The 23245-nt window shown below is 43.9% G+C and overlaps 1 protein-coding gene across 2 annotated transcripts in view; it reads left to right on the top strand.

Moving 5' to 3' along the window:
• LOC119437282 (surfeit locus protein 1) overlaps nucleotides 1-22965 on the top strand; it is a 39992-nt gene extending 17027 nt beyond the window's left edge. For both annotated transcript variants that reach the window (XM_037704340.2, XM_037704339.2), the window contains exons 5-9: nucleotides 7653-7725; nucleotides 12372-12419; nucleotides 19140-19254; nucleotides 20763-20844; nucleotides 22754-22965. In XM_037704340.2, the coding sequence (XP_037560268.1) occupies nucleotides 7653-7725; nucleotides 12372-12419; nucleotides 19140-19254; nucleotides 20763-20844; nucleotides 22754-22823 (388 nt within the window). In that variant the 3' untranslated portion in view covers nucleotides 22824-22965. The remainder of the gene's footprint in view (nucleotides 1-7652; nucleotides 7726-12371; nucleotides 12420-19139; nucleotides 19255-20762; nucleotides 20845-22753) is intronic.
• The last annotated feature ends 280 nt before the right edge of the window (nucleotides 22966-23245 follow it).

Here is a 23245-nt window from a genome sequence, read left to right as displayed (position 1 = left end):
GTTTCCCCACGCCCGTGTTTTGACAGTGGTTGTCTGCGGTCATCGAGTCTATTCATGTTTGCTTGTGCGCGTTGACACCACACTTGTTAATTCAGTTAGCAAGCGAATGTGTCAAGTTTATGCAGCTGATAAATCTACTATCCCTACTCCTTATAGCTCTCTACTAATTTGCTATCGCAATTGATGCTTCGCCTTTCGGGCAAAACTGAGACATTTAAAAAAAATTATTACTTTGTCTGCTTCATGCAAAGATTGTGGGTACTTGGACATTAACCTTTCAACGTTCGTAAATTTAAACGGATGCAAAACTCCCAGTCGCACGCTTCGATTCTCGGATACGCACGGCTGCTTGGTCTACATGTTTTGCATACGTGCAGGGCTTGAAAATCGCTGGTTTGGTTATAGTGCGGTACCGCTTATAGTGCAGATATTCACGACTCTGGCGACTTACGTTATAAGCGGTCTACGCTGTACCAACACACATCTGTTATTTCGGTGTCAAGAGAAAAGCAACACTACAATGCAATAATTCACAAAAACCACACTTTCATCTTATTAGCACAGCACGCATCCCACCTGTAGCTTTTCTCTAGTACTGAACACATAGCTGAAACATTGTTTAGTGAAAAGACCGTTCAAGAAGAACTTTACTGATCACATCTTATAAAGTTACTATCATATATATAGCCATAACTTTTTTATGGCTACGCATAAAGAGACTTCTAGCGACATTACGCTATTAACCCTTTGCGGTCCGTTGTCGGGCAGGGCCCGACAACGCAACATGGCCGTAGCGGTCCGCTGTCGGGCACCGCCCGACAAGGGTGTTCGGGGGTTAAATTTCGCGGTTTTTCTCACTGCGATTCGTGCGCATTCTCTGTATTAGAGCACTGCACAGGCCCGGGCCGTCCAAAGCGTTTGTCGGCGGGCTCGGGCCGGGCCCGGGCCGAGCTCGGGCTTGAAGCCACGGGCCCGGGCCAGACTCGGACCCACTCATTGAAGGGCCTAAGTAGGCCTTCGAGCACACGCGACCGTTATGCATTGCATGGTTCAATGCATTCAGTGCCAAGCTGAAGTGACACGTGCAAGGTGACTGTCAGCATCATGATCAGCCTATATTTATGTCCACTGCAGGACGAAGGCCTCTCCCTTTCGATCTCCAATTAACCCTGTCTTGCGCTAGCTGATTCCAATTTGCGCCTGCGAATTTACTAACTTCATCACCCCACCTAGTTTTCTGCCGTCCTGGACTGCGCTTCCCTTCTCTTGGTATCCATTCTGTAGCTCTAATGGTCCATCGGTTATCAATCCTACGCATTACATGGCCTGCCCAGCTCCATTTTTGCCGCTTAATGTCAACTAGAATATCGGTTATCCCCGTTTGTTCTCAGATCCACGCCGCTCTCTTGACTGTATATCTTATCAGATGACTATATCTTATCAAAGAAAATAGTAAAACAGATGAAGTTCTCATTTTTAACCATGGAGCTGTTTCAGCCGGGCCTAATGTGTCTGCTGAATCCAAAAATGTGGGCCGATCCTGGCAGCAGTGCAAAAAGCCAAGTGCAATGGCACATACACCTGTGAACTAGCGAAGCTGAGCCTGGATAAGTCTAGCTAAGAATGGTGGGGACTAATTGCCTATCGATAGGCAATTGATAGCCAATCAATAGCTAGTCGATAATCGATCAATAATCAATAAATTCCCAAAAATGCTGGGGATGACTTGGTAGTGCTTAGCCTAGCCCAAATACGTGGCCAATACCTTACGATAGCCAATCGACAGCCAATCATAGCTAATCGATAATCAATCAATAATAAATAAATTCCGGGAAATGCTGGGGATGACTTGGTAGTACTTAGTCTAGCCCAAAAGCCAGGACTAGCTAGGTGCCCATCATCTCCGCTGTCACTTTAGCATTGCGCCGCCAGTGCAAGCTACGCTAATTTTTTTTTCTTTTCCGCAAAAACGAACATTGTTTCCGCGCAAGGAAAAATAAATTATACAAAGAACCACTCCTCAAACCATGTCCATGTTACCGCTTTTGCGATCGCACTATTACCAGTGTCTATACAATGGCATTATTTTAGCGCTAAGGCCAGTTACTTTTGTGCTTCAATGCATAAAACAGCGTTTTCCTCAAAAAGTGAACTGGAACGCCCATGCATTTCGTCGGACACTTTGAAAATTAATATCTCGAAACTGGTTCAGTCCTGAGAATTCGTTCCAAGTGGATACGCCTTGTGAACTCAGCGGCTATAATTCGTAGATTGAAAGATGTGCCGTAAAATAATGAATTAAAAAGTTAATTCACGTAATTATGGTAAATGTTCAATTAGGCGTTTTGACCATCCATTAGGCCATCCATGTCAGAATTAGCTTGGAACTACATAAAACAATTAGCCTCCTTAGAGCGTCGTTGCATTAATGCGAACACAAGAAATCCTGAGATATGGTCAGTTCCATACTTCAGAACACTCTATAAGCATCAGTCGTTAATACATTACCTACCATTCACTTTGAACAGATACAAAAATGGCGGTAATTTCAGTAAGAAAGAACTCAGCTGACACTTTGGTCGCTGGTAATGTATCATTATTCTGCCTTTGTGTATAGTTCTGAGTATATAATGTAAATCCTGTTTCGTTTTCTTAGCAAATGTTGATCTTGTAAAATTCAGTCTCATGCTATGTTGTATAGCTGGTGTTGCGTTGTTTTGTATAGCTAGTATTGTTATTGTAGTGTTGTTTAAAATGCATTCTGTCAAAACTTTTTCCAATTCTGTTAACTCGCCGTGATGCAAATATTTTTTGTCTTTCCATTCATAGCTATTTCGTCTATGAGGAATTCCAGCGACAGCTGGAAATATATGTGAATTATTGTGCATGTGTACACACTGTTTGCTGTACTATTGCCTTGCCTGGTCTTTTGGGTCACGTCAAGCTACATATGTAGCTTTTAGTCCAAAATGACCGTCCAGCATGTAAACTAGACAATAAATTGATTTGATTTGATTTCGTCGGACACTTTGAAAGTTATCTCGAAACTGGTTTAGTCCTGAGAATTCGTTCCAAGTGGATACGCCTTGCGAACTCGGCGGCTATAATTCGAAGATTGAAAGATGTGCCATAAAATAATTAATTAAAACGTTCATTAGCGTAATTATGTTAATTCTTCAATTAGGCGTTTTGATTTCTCGGGGAAGCAATGGCCGCCTCATCGAGTAGTTTAGATCAAAGATTATAACTGCTATCTGCCACAGGCAATCTTTAAAAATTTGGTTCAATGAAACGCCCTGTATGTTTTCATGGTAAATGACATCAGTAGAACCATATCGTACAAATCAAGGTAAGTGCATGCACACCACCAATAGAATAGTAGCACAGGCAATGGGCCGGATTACTGATGTTCCTGTGGGGGAAACAAAGATTTCAACCTTTTATTGCTTATATAATGCAGCTGATCAAACCTCGAGAAGGTGAGGCTGACAGATGCGGTACAATCTGTAAGATTTTTTTCCTTACAGGCCGGGCCTGGTCATGCACACGCGGTCCGTAACTAAGCTTAGTAATGAACGCCAGGGCCCGGGCCGGGCCCGGGCTCAGTAACACGGGCCCGGGTCGGGCCCGGGCTTGGAACCACGGGCCCGGGCCGGGCCCGGGCTGGGCTCGGGCCTCGTAAAGCGGGCCCGAGCCCTGTATACATGATGCGCCATCTCTTGAGGGATAAATAAACATTGTTTGTTGAAGTTTACTTCTTTTTGCACTAGGGTGCAGCACAATGTTCAGCACGGCTGCTGGATACCAGAGCGTTCTCACTTGCGCGCGCAACTGCACGTTCGCACGGTTCGCTGAGAAGCATGACCACATTTTCACCGCGTGCATTTTACGGTGGTGCATTTAGTGAAAGCTTCTAGGGGTTTCCATTGTCAATAACTTTATTTTGAGGCGCACACAGCTGCAGAATCATGCTGAGAAAGAACAGCGACACCTGCAGTACCGCCACAACCTCATCCTACAGCTGGTGGGTGACATAAGGGCTAGAGCCAAAAATCGAGGCCCGTCTGCGCGGAAGGAGTGCGAGGAAAGGCTAGATCGGAGAAGCCATTTCATCTACAAGCTCCCAGGCCGAAGCAGCAAGGACTGTGCCGCTTGTAGCGATCGAAAAACAAACGGAGGCAGCAGGGAAACTGTGTTTTTCTGCAAAACCTGCAGTAACAACCCAGGCCTGCAGCCAGGAGAATGCTTCGAGCGGTATCACACGCTGCTCAAATATTGGTAGAGGAGTTGCCTGCAGAATGCAAGAGAAAAAAATATATATCCTGCGAGTTTTTCTTCCACAGTTGGTGGTTTTGTTAGCGGCGCCACAAAGTGGCAAAATAGTTTCGGACCGGAACAGCCGGAAAGTGGGTAAAAGTTTCAGACCGCAAAGGGTTAAGTACGGTAATACCATCTTGGCATATCTCAGCATGCATCGCCACGAGCAAATTGCAGAAAGCCTGCACAGTTTCGTACCCATAATTGTTCGTGGATATAGAAGCAAACAGCTTGTGACTTCACATTTTTTTATTCTAATGACATTGTACTTTTACAAACGCTTTAATAAGTGACATAATGGATGTATAATTTTCATAAACTGGTGTTCTGCCCCTCGAGATGGTAGTCACGCTGCTGTCGCACGAACTGCTTTTTGGCTTCGGCTTTGCGAATAGACCTTGGAGTGGACGCGAAAGCATGGCTGGCTTTGTTTAATTCATACCGCCAACTTGAAGGTATTGTCGACACAGCATGACACCATATCTTTTGTTGCCAACTCTCAAATTCAACAAAATGCATTTATTTCTGAGTCAAATTTGCTTTTTTCGATTTTTCAATAATTTTGAATTTTGCGGCCCCTTCCGTGCAAGAAAAATTGATCGGAAACTGTACTTATTTGCATAAAAGGTTGAATTTCAATACAACGAAATTTTCTATATAGTGAAGCAAATTGCCAATTTCACCAACTTCGTTATATCGAAGTTTAACTGTATTTCTAAGCTTGAAACAGTCTAGCATTGCCGACTTTGCATAAGAACACAGTGATGCTGTCATGCACAGCTGCTATTAGTGTGACAAAGTGCAACCACATTCATCTATCCGATATACAGTGTAGACCGCTTATAACGTAAGTCGCCGGAGTCGCGAATATCCGCACTATAAGCGGTACCGCACTATAACCAAAACAACTATTTTATTGCTATAATGGTCACTCCAGGCGCATTTCTGCCGTCACTGTCACCGTGCAGTAGGTTCCGTATTCGCTTACTAAATAAATTAAAGCACGGTGTCACGCGTGCACAAGCAAACATGAACACATCTTGCTCGTTGACCGCGGAAACGAACTGTCAAAACGCTCGAGTGACGAAGCCTGGTGAGCGGATTGACCTTCGTGATATCATGCCTCTCGCTTCAACGCGACCTATAAGCGGCGAAAACACGGTGCGCGGCGGACTTTCCCCGTCGCAGATTGCTTTCAAGTTAGGGCCAAGGCGATCGTATCGCCGAAGTGGATCGTCGCAGATTACGCCCTGCTTCGGTCCACTGAAACCGTTCCGCATTTTTGCTGGCAAAAATCCTCTCCTTCTGTTTGCGCCAGTCCTGAATGCTTTTCCTGAACTCAAGTTTCGGATTCTCCGAACGCCCGTGATGCGGCCCAATTTCCGTCCGTCTCCGCACACATGATCACTTTCCTTTTAAATGTGGCATCATGATGAACTCGGTGCTTCATGCTGATAGAGCAGACACAGAGAACGTGAAGACAGACAGTAGACTATTGCCTAAGCACGTGTACTGCAGCACATGGAGGAAGCTACGGTAGCTAGGCTCGACGCGCCTGCGAGGCGGCCATTTTGAAATGCCGACGGCTATATGGTAACGCAGATTTAGGGTCGTACTCGGTTCTAACGTGCATGCAATTTTTGGACCTGTTTTATCGGAAAAAAAGTGCGTGTTAGATTCGAGTTAATACGTTATTTGTGGCTTGAGGGGAGCGTTTGCCGTCTAGGTTGACTGCCGAACTTCCAGGCAGCCGCATTGTAACTGGTATTTCGTGTCCCGCAACTGCACTAATAAGCGATACGCGTATACATAGAGTGCTATGGGAAAATTAACAGGAGTCTGAAAAGACCGTATTATATCCGGTCCTGCACTATAAGCGGTTACGTTATAAGTGGTCTATACTGTATCCTGAGGCTTTAGTGTCATTCATGCCTTATTAGCAGAGTCAGTGCTCCTGCTCATCATTCTCCGTGGCCCAGAGCAAAGGCTGGTAACAGATGTGGGCATTGAACTGTGCGAATGCAAAACATGTGCTTCATGCTGCATATGTCATTTATTACTGATGTGCATAGGATGGAGCCTTGTCTTGTTTTATATTGTGTGGAAAGTATTGCTATATATAGTGTAGAAGGCTTTCACAAAACTCACGTGCCCTAGGTAGAAATTTTATGCAAACTCTCAGTTAACATGTTGATTTTGTCTGCCCTAAATGGTCTGTCAGGTACGTTTAACAGAATTGCAATTTATTTTTGTTGTAGTCTTAAAATGTTGTAATCTTGATGCTCAAATTTTTTCAATCCTTTTTATTGTCAATAATAACAATTTTTTTTAATAAAGTTGCAAGGCCTAAATGAAAAGTCTATTTTAAACGCTCAATAACATATCACCTTTTCTTTCATGTGCAACAAAATTAAGTCACATTGGTTCGGCAGCTGCCTAAGGAAAGAATTTCTGCATTTCACATGTGTTTGAATAAGAAGTGCCTCAGCTAACACTTGTACTGCTCACTCATCGAGCAGGAGTGATGATCATGATGTGCCCTGACCAGATGCAGTTTTATCATAAACTTTCAGATTGTTTTGTGTTGCTCTAGATGATTCTGTGTTAAAAGTGCCAGCATAATGGTATTTTTATATCTCATCTCTCTCTTATTGTAATGTTTGCTGGTATCTCTCTAAACAACACTTGCTCAAGCACAATAAAATATCAAAGAAGCAATGGCAGTGATGATAATTCAATAATATACTCTCATAACAACTGTGGGGCCAAGCCTTTCTGCCATTGGTACCACTGTCTGATTCTTCCCTTTATAAGTATGTTCAGCTGCACTTTTTATGAGAAATTCTTTGTTTGAATTTGGCAAGGCCAATATGAATTGGAATAAGCAAGCTTAGCTTCTTGCATTGTCCTAATGGTTTTGCCATAGAAATGGCTCACTTACACTTATGGGGGAGAAGCTTTTCAAATTGATGACAGTGGGTGCGCCACCTCTGGTGTCTAGCGTGTCTCTTCACACTTGGGCCCCTGTGCTCTAATGCGAGACTTGCCACTTCGAAGGATAAGGAGTTGCAAGAGCTGCTTTTCGGCATGAAGTATGCAGGTACGCATTGCATAAGCAGTACTTGGACAGTGTCTGCCTCTCATTGTCATAATTATCATAACAGCCATCCCTCATCTTGCTCTCGTTCCCCCAAACCCGTTACTTAGCGTGGGGTAGCAGGCTAGAGGCACGTCACTCAGGTCAACCTTTCCAACTTTCACCCATTAAGGTTCCTCCCTCCTTTTCTCTCTCTCTCTCTTGGTTTTAATTTCTCTTTTTGTTTTGGCTTTTCAAGCTTTACAATCCTCGTGAACCGTGGCTGGGTCCCAAAGTCCTCAACACTTCCCCATAAGCGGCTACAGGGGCAGGTATGTAAAAGACTGTGGCAGGTTTCACACATTTTCTCACCTTTCAGAATAACGAACAATTTGCTGCGGTCCCTTAAAGTTCGTTATATCGAGATTTCACTATATTGTGACTGGCATAGCACTTTGCCATGTGTCACCTTCGCGTACAATTCATCCCGTCACAACACCGCTGGTCTCTCGCCATTTTACCTATTGTTTGGTCGCCACCCAGCGTTCCCTTTCTGCATGCTACTACCTGCTGTGGTGCATCATAGCAAAGGGCATGCCTGTGATGCTACTGCTCGAGCCCATCTGGCACATAAGATCGCTCATGTGCAACTCTGCGACTCGCAGTCATCTCAAAAGGATTGCTATGACTGCTGCCACTGACATGTCTGCTTTTCTCCTAGGTATCTTTTCCTTCTCTGGACTCAATCACACCGTGTAGGTCTTTCTGCAAAGCTTTTGTCGTGTTACATAGGGCCTTACAAGGCTTTACGGCAACTTAGTGACATTAACTGTGAGATCATGCTGCTGGACAGTTCTTCACCATCTACATTGCCACCTCGTGAAGTCGTGCACATGTCCCAGCTGAAACCCTACTTTTCCACCACCTCCTTGTGTAATTATTCTGCGCCGAGACGGTGCTCCGCCCACCAGGCAGGTTAGATGTTATGAGCCGCTTCCTTAGAGTAATAAAGAAGACCACAATTGGCCGGGATGTTGCGCATAATTCCTCTTCGGCCATCTTGGCTACATCCATCTGTAAACAGTATGTACATAAACCGTGCTTACTTTTCATCTATTTGGTGCCTGTCACAATATATTCATTCTCACACTTCACCTCCTGTCAGCTGATGGATGCTGCTGGGTTATGTGAGAGTGTAAAATTGTGCACAAAGTATAATGGCCCTCGTTCCTTTTAACCTTGTGTAAAGACAGCGTAGAAGGAATTTCATTTCATTTCATTTTATTACCTTAAAGACACCGTTTGGGGTATAACGTTAGGGGTGGTGAACGTGTTTACACAATAAAATGCAGGTGTTACGGTGAAATACAAGTTTGAACAGTTTCCAAGAATTCTGAATGACATGTGATGGCAGCGGCATTGAAGGGTAGGTCGTTCCAGTCTCTGGCAGCCCGAGGAAAAAATGAAGTCTGAAATCATGCATCCTTTGCTCCTTAGGTAACTATACAGCCAAAAATTTTTCATGCATTGGCTCTTGCTTCTTGAGAGATCTTCCCTGTGACATGGTTGGTGACCTAAACATTAGTTTGCTGTGCAATGTTGAGCGCTTGTTTTTTTTTTATGTGAAGCGTTTATATAGGATCACTGTCCACGTTTTCTTAGTACGTTCGGCATCAAGTGGGCTAACCTCAGTTGCACAATAATAAGGAAAAATTAAAATTATTTGTCCGATGGTGGGATTTCCCAGTGGGATTCTTCAGGGTTCCCCAGTGCAACAGCCCGATGCTCTACCCATTCGACTACAGATGCATGCATAGCACAAGAGAACACAAACCTTGCAAGTCCATTCCTCGTTCATGCTGGTGATTAGTGATACTTGGTGCATGCATTGTGTCACATAGCAACAATTTAGTAGTTACAAAAATGAAAGTGCACCAGTTCCCCTATCCTTCTATGTGATAGCTAGCACTCTGAGGCACTATGTGACATTCCACAACCTTCGGGATCAGCCAAGGTTGGCAGTAGAAAGAAAGCACTTGGTGTTTCATATTGTCTGTAACACTGCTATACATGACAAAAGCGAGACACGTTTGCCACAAAGTTCATGCACAGCCGCATGTCTCGCTGTCGTGTCTGCACTGGACTGTGGGGTACGGCCGTGCATCTGCTGCACAAAATGATAACACTTTGAAGTTCGGTGCAACAAGCTTTGGAGCAGCACAAGAAAAAATTGGGACGAAGACGTGTTGCTCAGCGTTGATGGGTACGACTATAACACTAGAACACCACATTGTGTCGACATTAGACAATACTTTGCACAATATTGGTTTTCACATAGCGTAGGATCTGCGTATTTAAAGCAAAGCTTTCTTTGCCTCTTTCTTACACTTTGCGGGTGCCGGCTGCTGTCTGCTGCTTTGATAAGTATACAACAGCTTGCGCTACTGGGTATGTGCCACTGAGTATGTGCCCGAATCGACAACTTGGGTCACTGGGTGTGATGAATGAAAGAAAACGACACAGACGACGAAGTGTGCACGCGTTCTATCATGAGTGGACCACGCATTTGAGGGATCCCGCCAAATCAGCATGGTCCAGTGGTATTCCGAAGATGCGTCGTGCCACGATTGGGCCACGTATGGCGAGCACCTGATGAAATGCTTCATGGTGAGACACACGCCTAGTCAGCGGGAGACGCAAGACAGCAGGCCGACGTGTCGGACGCCAACAATCAAGGCTCCAAGGAACGCGGTCGTCCATGCAGCTGCCGCCCGACCGTTGCCCTTGGCCAAGGCATTCGCCAGCACGAGTACTACAGCTCGGAGCGTGGCGTGGCCTGCTGTGCTACCACTTGCCGCGAACATTGCGGATCGCGGGCAAGGCGTCTCCTCGGACAGCTGTTTGGCGGAGCACCATTCGTGGCCTGGCTAATGATCGCGTATGCGCCGAGCACTGCGGCTCGCACACAAGCTGTCCGCTGGGCAGGCTGACCATTCCTGCAACGTGCACTGCGGCTCAGATGCAGGCCAACTGCTGAGCGGTCATTCCCGATTTGTCAAGAGCCATCTTCTCCTCACCATGCAACATCGAGGCGTGTCCGACGTCGTCACGTCATCGCCCCTCACTTCGGCAGCCTCTCGTCTCCTGTCCACGTACTGTGAGCTCTTTCGAACTGTGGGTTTTTTTTTGGACTCCCATCAGCCTTAGTTCTTCTAGCATATTACGTGTTTCATGTGGCATAGCGTTCTGTCCCGGTGTAGTTTGACTTTTGCTATAAATGTAGTTTGAGTTTGCATCACAAGTCAGACTGGTGTTTCCTGCATCCCTTTTCCTTATCGCGCGGCACGACAAACAAGTGTGACGAACGTCCTTTCGTAATTAATGCATTACACTGGGTATGTGCAGCTTGGCAGGGTGCCACTGTGTATGTGAACATTCTGGGCCAATCCTTCGGAAGAGGTGCATGCACAAATAGACAAGCAGAACAAGAGGCAAGAAGGGAGGAAGTAACCGAGCGTGGAGAAAGAAGTAAAGTTAAAAGAATGGGACCAGAGTGCGCATTGAGTGAGGAGCTTTGAGCTACATAGAAGTGAAGAAGAAAGAGAAGCGAAGTGAGGACATTTTTACTTTCAGTAAACATCAAAGAAAGCTTTGCTTATCACCAATTCACGCATATGCATGAGATCTGCCAATTTTTTATTGCTTTTTTTCCCCTGCATAATATAGAAAAATGGGATAAAAATAAGAGGCTTAACAGCCCGACAGTGACTTTTGTTGTGTGTGCAGTTCAGCACTCAGGCCATGGAATGCCTTGCTCACCAATGGAATGCTCAACACTTCATTTCATCTTTCGTCCGCATCAGTGGTGACTTATTACCAGAAACCGTATGGCAGATATTGACACCCTCTCAGTATTTCTCCCTAAACAGTGTAATCAATGTCTTTAATGGCTGCAAGATGGTTAGGAATTAAGAGTGCCTTGGCTGCAGCAAGTGCCTCCACTTGATGGCCCGGTATTCATTTCTGCTCAATTACTTGTAGCTTGACATCTTCCATCCCTGAGCTCTTTGTTTGTCTTCCATACTTTCTTAATTTCTTTCTTATCTCTGAATACTGTCATCTGAGATTTGATGGAGCTAATGTGACTGCACAGAAGTCGCAACAGCCTGACGTGAGAGATCATGGAGGCAAGAGAAATTGCTGGCCTTGATGACATATCCGTCAATGTGGCTTCCATTCGCACTGTCAGGAAAGGAACCTAAACATATTTCTTAGACGCGTGTCATGTAGCTGTAAGATTCGATGCGTCAACGGTGTACTTTCTGATGTCATTGTTTCTGTGATTACAGCACATACATTCTGCAGAATCAAACAATAAAGTTTATTTGATAGTTGGTGCTCTCTCTTGTCTAGTTTATTTATTTGTCACGTCTCTGTACTGAAAATACCGTATAGACTCGTACAAAGGCCGCACTTCTTTTTCGACGAAGAAGTGCGGCCCTTGAAGAAGTGCGGCCCTTACACAGGACCGAACCTTTTGGGCAAAATGGTGCTGGCACAGCTGGCGACTACTGCACACCCTGGATCCCCAGGTGTACCATTGCATCAGAGGTCAACGTGCAGCTGTCGCCATCTAGTAGCGGCATGCAGAAGTACTCAGTGTGGCGACAATTTTCCGATGCGTGCACGTGGCATCGGGGCACCGAACGTAATTGAGTCTCCAATAGAAATTTTTTTCTAAATTTTGCGCTGCCAAGTTGGGGTTGCGGCCCTTACACGAGTCTATACGGTAGCAATTTGTTCAACCAACTTGGCCACTAATATATTATTGCACTTTTCAAAAACAGATAGAGCATGTTTCAAGTTTTCATTCTTTGTATAATTGCTACTGAGTCTAGCGCTTCACTCTTGACTATACAGCAGCTCCTATAGGAAACATGCTGATGCTGGTGTTCTGTCTTCATTTCTGTTTTTTCAGATAGAAGGCGAGGTAAATCTGGTCGGCATTGTGCGCAAGTCAGAGAAGGTAAGGACATAGCAGCAGGTAGTCTGCCTCAGATTGAAGATGATAGGCTTTAGTATTAGCATCTTGGTATGCAAATTTCTTCACAGGTTTATAGGAAAAAGAATACAGTGGAATCTCGGTGATACGAATCTCATGGGATCACAAAAAAAATTCGTATTAGCCGAAATTCGTATCATCAAAACACAATTAAAACTAGCTAAATTGAAGAGTCGAGAGGTGAACTCACTCAGGCACATGTACGTAAAAAGCATTTACAGTATAGACCACTTATAATGTAACCATTTATAGGGCAGAACTGGCTACAACGCGGCCTTTTCCGACTCCCGTTTACCCTCCCATAGAACTCCATGTATACGCATACCGCTTACAGTGCAGCCGCGTGAGACGAAATTGTGGCTTCCGTGGGAAAATCTCGCCGACAAGGGCGGTAGCGAGCACGAGGTGCGCCCACCGATGGGAGAGGAGATCAACGAATGCAATGCGGAGGAGGAGCATGAGACGTGGAGCACGAGTCCAAGGGCGATAAAGTCGTCACCGCGCGCCGTATGTGCGAGTGAAAGGACGCGTGCCTTCATGGACAGCGGACGCACAGCGGAGAGCAAACGCGACTTCTGTTGCGCGAAAGGCCGTGGAGGTATGGGAGGAAGGGAGGGGGGGCGACGCTGTGCTGCGGTGCCAAATGCGTATCTTGCAACCGAGCACAAGGGTAACTGGCGACGAAATCTCCCCACGCGAAAGGAGCAAAGCGGGAAGGTAGCGCGGGAGGGAGGGAGTGGGGGGGGGGGGCTCCTACTCTGCCAACAAATGCGTTCTTGTACTTTGCGCCTGTGCCGGCTGTCGGTGTTGTTGCGCGCACCGTATCTTGAAAGCGATCTCCACATGGCTCTGACCTTTGTATGCGCTGTGCTTGCGCCGCTCAGTTTCAGTTGAAGCGATAGACCACACGAACCTTCGCTTGCTGCGGCGGCCGCGCGTGGGGAAGCGCGGCCGCCGCAGCGAGCGAAGAGACAAAAAGAAAAGCACAAAAGCAACAAAAGCGCCACCGCTTCAAACTCTTCGCGCCCAGTCGCGGCTTCCGCGCTGTCCAGCGTCGCGTCCGTGCCTCCGCACCAAAAGAGAAAGGGAAAACGCACGTGACTGCGTGCTGTTCTCTTTCGCGGCCATCGGTGGGGCGGCGTTTATTCCTATCAACCGACGCGGGTCAAAAATCGATTCGTAACAACCGTTCTCTAGCACATTGCAAAGTAATGGGGCTCGGCCGGGACCTCAGAAAAATTCGTACCATCCAGAAATTCGTATTAGCCGTGATCGTATCATCGAGATTCCACTGTATGTACCGCATTAAAAAGCTATGAGTCCCTGTGGGATATGAAAGGGTATTTATATGCAGCAGTGGCTCTAACATTTCAAGTTGACATGGATATCTCATGTTCTTTCAATTACAGCCTTGTCAATATGTTCATTAGTTTTATTGACATCATGTAGATACTAACAAACAATCATGCGATTATTCTGTCAAAAATTAGCATCGTCACATGTTGGCTGTCATAGCATACCAGCTTGCTTATCTAGACATGTGATAGGCATGCTGTCTTTGACATGAGCTTTCCAGCTCGTTACTATCGTCATCACGATTGTGGCCAGATGTGCACACTTCTGCGGCCACAGCACAATGTTTTGACGCTGATAATGATGGTGACCTTAAGACACATGGTGCAAGCTATCCCTGGCATGGTTTCTCTTCAATGGGCTGAGAGACATGACATAGCACACTTGTGATGGCACAAAAATGTGGTGCATTGTCTCACATTCCCAAAAGTTGCTGTGATTTATGTAGATCTGTGTTGGGGATCTTCTTAGTCAATGGTGCAACTCTTAGTTTAGCATTCGTGTGAGTACTGAGGGGTCGCTTCATTTGTACATGGTCCCTGCTCTGTGATCGGCTCTCTCTTTTTTTTTTATACCTGCATTAAGTAACAGACACGTGCATTGTCAAATTGTCAGGTTTAAGTTTATTTGCTTGACTGGTGTTAGTACAGTTGAACCTCGTTATAAGAAAATTGCAGCTGCCACTACAATGACCTCATTATGTCCGATATTCGTTATAAATGTACTCACTCTTATGAATTTAAAAAAAATCCGAGATTGTGTCTAAGTGAGAGATGTGCAAGCGTGATGCTGTGTGTCGGCAGTTAAGCTGGTTCCGAAATGTCGGGAACTTCTTAACCTTGGCTGGGCAGCAGTTTTTCGTTACTAATGCACGTGTCATGCGAAGTAGTACTCGTATCGGCGGTGTTGTCGTCGCTCACTACTGAATGTGTCTAGCAAACGGCAGCTCCAGCCATGGCTGTTCTCCAGCATGCCTTGCACTTAACTGCGACACACATTCAATAGTCAGCCAATAGCAAGACCCCGAAATGTTGGGAAATTCTTAATCTTGAATTTAGCAATTTTCACTTGTAATATTTCCCACCCAGCCAGACAGATCTGTCAAAGATGTTTACTTTTAAGCAATAAGATGCAGTACACGTCTGTCGCATTGCCCATATATTCTAGTTCACTGTACCCAGGAGCCACTGTAGTCTCAATCAATTCCTGTCAGCATTACAATCACTTTTGCGAGATTTTGCGTGACTCGGCATTGGAAGCATCAGCGTCTACAGGTGACAGCACTTCTCACACAGTGCCAAGCACGTTTTCTTGGCACTGAGCCAGGAATGCTGTTGCTCTTAAACGCCGACATGTTCGGTGCCGAGTCACGCAATAACAACTGTATCCCCCAAAATCAGTAGAGAGTTTCAGTATTCGGTATCATTCGTAGATTACCAGGTTAGCAGAGGCGTAAACTTAAGTGGCTGAATTGCTGGTGCAGAGCTCAGCCAGACAAACACAGAGCTACTATTGCAGTTGCCAAATGTATTCTACTTCACTGCTGGTATAAATTTTCAGCAGTGGTGTGATCCTGAACATGTCGCTTTCTTAAATGTTTTTTTTTTGACAAGAACACTCAAGGAACATGAAAACGTGTCTATAAGGCACCGTGGTTAGACGAAGCATCACAAGACGTCGCTACCAGTGTCCGCTTACCCGGTATTATGCGAACTCCATTGTATGTACTGGAATACTGGACACGCTAAAACTCTCTATTGACCGAGAATACTACTCCAGAATGCCTGCCTCCTGAGAAACATGTTCTGAACTGAGAGTGAGCAAATATTCGCTTCGCTATATCCGATAATGTGTTGGTTCTATTACTTTTGGTTTCGTTATAGCCATAGGTTAGCCCATATGAAGTGTGACCAACCAAATATTTTATTTACGTCATTGTATCTAATAATTAGTTATTTCCACATTGTACAATTACTCAGATATTCACACATTCCTACTTATCATCACACTATTGTATCTATTCAATAGGAGATGGGATATCAACCACTAAAGATGCAGTACTGTTGGTACAAAGTGAACTGAACCGTTAGTAAGCTGGCATCGTGGTCATTTGGCATATGGATAAAAATTCATAGAATAAAAGCTTATATTGCACAACAAAAGGCACTTGTGGTTAGTATTGCTACACCCATGTACTTAGATTTAGGTGCACGTTAAAGAACCCCAGGTGGTCCAAATTATTCCGGAGTCCCCCACCACGGTGTGCCTCATAATCAGATTTTGGTTTTGGAATGTAAAACCCCATAATTTAGTGGTTAGTATTGCTGTTTCAACCTCATTTAAAAGTGAGAAAACAGCATACCATGTACTGAGCTACTATAGACACATGCTTCTTTTTGTAAAAACTGATGACCGACATGCTGAACTCATATGAACAGAAAGGGCTGTAGATGTGCAGAATGTAAACAGGACCATAACGGTGCAGCTGAAAGAACATTGGGGCTCCTTGCAGTAACAGTGAAGAAGCAGGTGAAGCCTGTCTGATGACTTCTTTTGTGATTACCTCAGCTAAACTAAAACACTCCTAAAGAAGCACCAACACAATATTTATCTCTTGCCCTTTTTATTTTTTCTCTATTTATTGGATAGGTGTCAACTCCATAATTATGGTAAGAAGTCTTAATTTCTTGAACGTGCAACAAATAAGTATATAATGTTTTCATGGTCGGTTGGTCGGTCGGTTTGTGATGTGCAAAATTTTCTTCGTGCGGAATATCTGAGAGAACAGTAACGGATGGTACCTTGTTACCATCATTCTCTATGTCTCCATTGGGTGCTGGATTGCGTGCATCATTTTCGTTGTCTAGATCACTCAAAGGATTTTTTTCTCTTTGATTCGCTTTATCTGTTGCTTGCCTGATTTCTACCGTCTCTCAAGTATGCTCACCTTGACTTGCAGAATTAAGAAATCCAGCTTTACCTTGCGTTAATAGTACCTTCTTTATATTAATTTATTCTATTCATTTCATCCTGAAGTCTTTGCGACTCGATAGTGTCCTCCACTTCTCTGTCCATTTCCTTTAAAATGCCAGATTTGAGAAGCAAGCTTCTTTGGTATGCACTGAGCTTACCGACAGTGATGCAGCTTGCTGCAACATATGCTGCTTGATTTCGAATATGAGCACTGTCACTTCTTCCAGAGCAGGCTCTGCGTTTCGATGAGGGCCTTCATGACTCGGCCCGATGCCCTGCAGAAGTGTAAAACTTCAAATTTCGCCTGCTGCAAATGTGGTACCCTTATAACCCTTGCAAGCTTCGTCCTGCTCTCTTTGCTGCACAGTGATGACGAGATTTAGCTTCAGCTGTCAGTTTTACAGACATTCTTCTGATTCTTCTCTGGTCCGTCTGGTTGCTTAGAGCGAACCAACTCTTGAGCTGGAAGGACGACCAGCTCTAGTAGAACCTCCTCAAAGCTTTTGTGGCCTTTGTTGAACCACAGTATGGCCATAGAAGTGGGTATCTCCACGACAGGACGTGAATTTGGCTGAGCACTGGTAAAAATTGAGGAATGAGCTGGTGCCGGCTTAGTCAGGGCTATTGCTCGCTTGTTCGTACACCAGGAAAGCTCATATCTGGGAAAAACATGTGGTTGTGACCCTCATCAGTCGAGCATGAATGGAAAAATGAGGCCCCTACAGCTACCATGCCTCGATTAGAATTTTTTGCAGTCTTGTGTATAGCGAAACACCTTGATTTTCTTATACATGAAAATAGAATGCTGAAGCATAATTTTGCTACCAACACCTCTCAAAAATTATTTTTTAAAAGGTAAATGCAATTTTTCAACCCACATGTCTGCTGCTGACACCATGTGAAACGTAGTCTTAGGAGCAAGCAAGTGACCAGGATACCTTCTTATTTAACATACAGCAACAAGAATGTCAGAGTCGAGGTCATCCGAATGCAGGGCACAGGAACAATCCGGGAAGTTGAGAGTAAAAAAACAACAGTCATCGAAGACAAGTGGCTTCCCTTGTCATCAATGAATGTTCGTGCCTTCATTTTTACTGTCATGCCACGCAGGAGGATGTTGCTGTTAGATCAGTGCAAACCGTACAAAGCACACACAATTTAGCATAAGTTAACAGCTCTTTCTTAAGGTCCTTGTAGTGAGAAACCATCTAGCAAGCACCTCAGCTTCAGGATATGAAGACAGTGGCCACAGGGGTATGTGTGAGCGTGGTGGTGAATAGTGGCCTGCAGATGACAAGATGAATGTACTCTCATTCTCAAAAGTTGCCAGGCCACTGCAGTCATCGCCAGAGTCAGTATGAGACAGCACAGCAGCACTCTGGTAATGCATGCTTGCTCTAAGGGTATAGGACAGGCCAGCACCATACATGGCAGCTACAAAACACTCTTGTGCTTGCACTGGCCACAAGTACAGTGGCTTGGGATCCTGTAAAACAAATGGTACTATTGGCGTCAAAAGCTTGTGAAGCATGGGAACTGCGAAGAGGCTTGATTGCCACAAAGCCTGGACATGTGGCAATGCCCAGGCTTTGTGGTAGAGCGTGCAGCCAACACCCTGATCTATGTTTCACAAGCTGCATGGCAAAACTGTGTGGAAATTCGGCTTTCTTGCAGAAGTCATACCATGTAAACATTTGACATTGATAATACCTACAAACAGGTTGGTGCCTGTACCTTTTTAAGTCTTTCTGCAGAGCATAATAGAAATGTGTTGAAGCAAGATTGGGCTTTTCAGTTTTCCCTTTGGTCTGTGTTCTGGGTCAGTGTACTTATTCAGTGCACTGTCATGCTGAAATGAAACACAAACATGAGAAAACAAACTATAAGGTGCATTTCCCTTGTTTTACATTCACCTGTGTGTGCATGGCACTGGTGTGATTCATTCACAGATGCAAAGTTTTGGGGCTAGAGCACATGCATCATTTGTTTATGGCACGATTGCAGATGATGATTTCAGTTAAGCATACAGTTAAGAAGTGCTCTACATTGTTTTGTTGTTTTCTCCTCTTTGAAAATTTGTCAGTGGTCAGACAGAGTTGCCCTACAAATGCTTTTTTCTTTCTGCTATACATGAGCTTCAAAAGAGGTGTTCCCTTCACACAGATCAAGCTGTATACATTAATTAGTGCAAGCTTTGTTGTGAACAAAATGGGCTTTGATACTAAAAGCATATACTGTGTATATATTAATCCAGTTCACTTACTGAATGTTGCCATTGGTTGCATAACATTCGAGAGCACTGAAATGCTGCTGGGTTTTTTTTTTTTTTTTTTTTTTTTTTTACATTTTCAACTTTAGAGGCCACCTCTTGGCCCTAAGAACCCGACCACAGGCCACACCTGGCATTACAAGGATGTGGAACAGATGGCTCAGGCCTGTGGAGCTGCACCTGTCCTTCTTGATGCTGTCTTTGGTGAGCTTCATTTTTACTCATTTCAGCTATTCAAGTTTCCACTTCAGAGGGTTCAGCAGATTAAACATGAGTGTAGGCAGGCTGTGATATTTGTGGTTGTGCGAAGCTTTGCAAGTTTGGAAAATAATATGAAGTAAATATAATTTGAACAAAGAATTGTACTGTGAAATGTGATATAGCAGCCTAAACATTGAGCACTTCCTTGTACTCAGAACATAAGCTGAACTGGATCAAGCTTTGCTGAACTATTCAGTGTTTCTACTGTGACCTTCAAAAAAAGCCATAGCGAATACTACCTATTTCTGCGTGACTCTGTACTAATCTTGCCTGTGATCATGTTATTCACTGTTAAATTGTAACCTGAGGTTTCTTTTGTGCTGACTGAAACTTGACTGAAACAATGTCACATGTGATTGTTTCACTTCTACAATAGGCTCTGGAACAACAGTAGACTCCGTTTAGGACAAACACTAAGTGAAAGTGAAAGTTTATTCCTTTTCAATGAAAAGAGGGCACGAAGACAAAAGGCAAGAGCCTGACAAAGTCCTGGTCAACTGTAAAACAGTTGGCATTGCACACCAGCACTTCACAACAATTTTACAATGAATTTTACAAGCATGTAAACAGGATGATGTAGGAAGTCAACATGCATCAAATTTATACAAGAAATATAAACAACTAGAAACTGGTTTCCTAAAGTGAGCTTCTCCGCACAATTTTTAAAGTCAACTTAAAAGGGTATGAATGCGAGCTAGTTGGTACGAATCCATCGGTGAAAAAACAGCGTGAAGTAAACACGGACAAGGGCGGGACACGGAACTGCGCTTGTCCTGTGTTCCTTCCTTGTCTGTGTTTATTTGGCGCTGCTTTTTTTACCGATGGTTTTAAAGTCAGCTTCGCCGCAACACAACCATGTTATGCGGTAAAGCATACAAATGCCGTGAAGCAGTCTTGGTTTTGTATCCGATTGCACCGAGCAGGCAGTTTTCGCCCCAATTTATTTATTTATTTATTTATTTCTGTGAAAAACAAAAGGCGCGCGTTAGAATCTGGTAAATACCGTAATGAGACATTGTGTGCTACCCTTATTGCTGGAGAATCATCCTAGGGCGGGCCAGAAATAGGCATTTTCGGCAGGAGATGGCATGTGTTCAGCGCATTCATTGTTCCTAAAGCTCCGCCAAGACAGATGTAGCCACTAAAGGGGTCATTATTAGGTTCACCATGGGGGTCAGGCACGTGTGTGCTTATTGTTGAAGTTCGAATTATCTGGCGAATGCCAATTTTAGGATCAAAATAACAAACATTTGGGCCCATAGAAATGCATGGGCACTGGTCGGGGTCAAATTAGCTGGAGTCGAATTAACGGAAGTCTACTCTATATATTTTTCTTCTTTCATCTTGTAGTCCTATTGTCAGTTGCGTTTTCTTTCTTTTTTTTTTTCCTGCACAACTTTCTGTCTTCTTTTTCTAATTTTTTTTTCATGCCTTGTTATACACTATGGCAGAGAGCACTGTGGAAGGAGGACCCATAGGAGGTCAAACAAATGTGACTCTTCGAAATGAGCATGTCTCATACATTATCACTTGGTGAGTTTTGCATATTTTGCTATTCCATTTTGAAAATACTTGAGTACTGATTTATTCATTTATTCTCACTCAAGTACTTAGCATTACAGAGAGTGGATATTATAAAAATGCAAACACACAGGAAAACAATGAATTACAATGTAGCACAATTACAATATTCACTGACAATGGGTGTCTTGAAGACGGTAGTTAAGGTAGGTGACAGAAGCAGGAAGGTGGCTCCATTAGGTGCTACCTTTCAGAATAAAAGAATCAGCACTTATAAATTATTGTGCTCCATTTGCCAAACCCTCGATTTTGTTGCTTGTGAACTGCTATAGGCACAAACAGACTACCTTCATTCTGCATCTCTGGGGTATAGAACACACAGCACATGCATATCCCACTTTCCTATTTGTTTTCTATATTAATGTGCAGCAGTTGTTATTGCTTTCTTTCTTATTATGGTAAGTGGGTGAGAGAAGCACTTATAAAATACTCTACACACAAAGCTAAATGTATATATGAATGACATTTTTATTCCCAGCTTCATGAAAGGGAGAAACGAACTACAGGCAAACAGCTACAACACTGTAGCTAGAGTGAGCCTCCGGCCCCATGCATTAACTTTGCGTGACAAGAAGCTGCAAGACAGGAGACAGTGCATTTCAGGAATAGCTCAGTCATAGAGCAGTTTACTGCACATTGACAACCTAACACAAAACAACATCAGCAGACATGTGGTATCAAAAAGAAGAATAACAGAATTAATAACAACACGTAGGCTATAGATTGTCACTTACAAAGTGTAGCTCGAAATACCCGAAACATAATGTAAACTTAGGCAATATGCGTACTATTTGTTCACCAGTGCTGGCACAAGAAACTAAAGCTTACTTGCCATAATTTGTCCTCTTTTGAGTGACTATCCATTCTTCTGCCCATCTTGTTGGAACAGCTTTTTCTTTATGAATAAATCTGGCAACAGATCTTAGGTAAGGGGAAACTACTGGCAGCAATATAGGAGTGTCTTTTCTGCATTACTCCAGACTTGCAACTTCATTTTGTAAATAAAGTGTCTGAGACGCTAAAGACTTAAAAGGAATTTTGTTTTTGCATTGTCAACACTGCCTCATTCCTGCAACATAAAATTCTTTGGGTAACTGTTTCCATGACCTGCTGTGTCTCACTGCATTCATTATAGTGTCGCGTCTTGACTTTTTCCCACAAGAACAGTCTGAGAACTGAGCGCTAACCGAATGTTCTTCTCACGCACCATCTAATTTCTCTAACTTTCTTGAGGGCGCAAGGTTTCTTTTTGAGGCTGGACTTGTATTGGGGAATGCAATGACATTTAAATATCTTTAGTTTTCAAATTCCATTCATACTTCTGCAAAAAAGTCACTTACCCACATTCCACTTATTCTTCTAAGTCTTAACTGTATTTCTATTTTGATACTACCATGCTGAGAACTGGGACCAGACATTGAACTGATTTGTTTTATTTGGTCCTACTGTTCATTTTCATCATCCATTGCACCAAATGGTCAATGCCGGGGATGACATCAGCATGATGATGTATGGGGTTTTATGGCGCAAGGCCCAGATATGGCCAAAGAGCGCCATACACCATCAGCATGATGATGTGCAAGCCAGTGAAGAATGGAATTGGAATGGCATTGTTTTATTCTTCATGGCCTTCAAATGTTCTTACAAGTCCCATGTATATTCACTTTTATTTACAGTTAGGCTGCCATGCTTTCTCCATTGTACTTCTTGAAGAACATTCAAGAATGACACACATCACAGCTTGCATGCAGTGTGAACCTCTGGGCTTTCTTTTTTCTTTTTCTTGCATGTTGTCTTGAAACATGTTTTTTGCTCCTCAAAAGCCCGTAACTAACCACACAAAATTTTCCTCCTGTTATAGGTACTCACTGAGTGCTGCCACTACGTTCCTCTGGTACCACAAGTACATTCGTGGTCGTCCTCTCATGTGATGGCTGCAAAATAGTTGGCACTGACACTGTGCACATCTATTGAAGATGTAGGAAAAAGTGCCGAGGAAGCCAACTAGGCAAAGCTGTAAAATAGTTGTTGTGCAAATGTGAATGAGTTCTATAAAAATCATGTCACCTAGCATTCTCTTAGCATTTTTGTGTGTGCAACCAGCCTCTCTGTGCTTGAGAGCATGCAAAAGGTGGGGAGAAGGGAAGTTACAGCAATATGGTGGTGGAGGGTCCTTTCCTTCCTTGCCTCGGTAACAGTTGGTGTCATGTGATAAAAGGCAGATATAAAGAAAAGCGAAGCCCTGTACTTCAGCAACTCTGATCCCTTGAACTCATTTACTACAAATAACAGTTAGTTATGAACCCCTAAACAACTTGATATGTGTAGAAACATTCAGGTGATATAGAGGACG

The sequence above is a fragment of the Dermacentor silvarum genome, chromosome 1 (genome assembly GCF_013339745.2).
Source record: "Dermacentor silvarum isolate Dsil-2018 chromosome 1, BIME_Dsil_1.4, whole genome shotgun sequence".
In the NCBI taxonomy this organism is placed as follows: domain Eukaryota; kingdom Metazoa; phylum Arthropoda; class Arachnida; order Ixodida; family Ixodidae; genus Dermacentor; species Dermacentor silvarum.
Note: the sequence above shows the minus strand (reverse complement) of the source record. Positions and strands in the feature narration are given on the sequence as shown.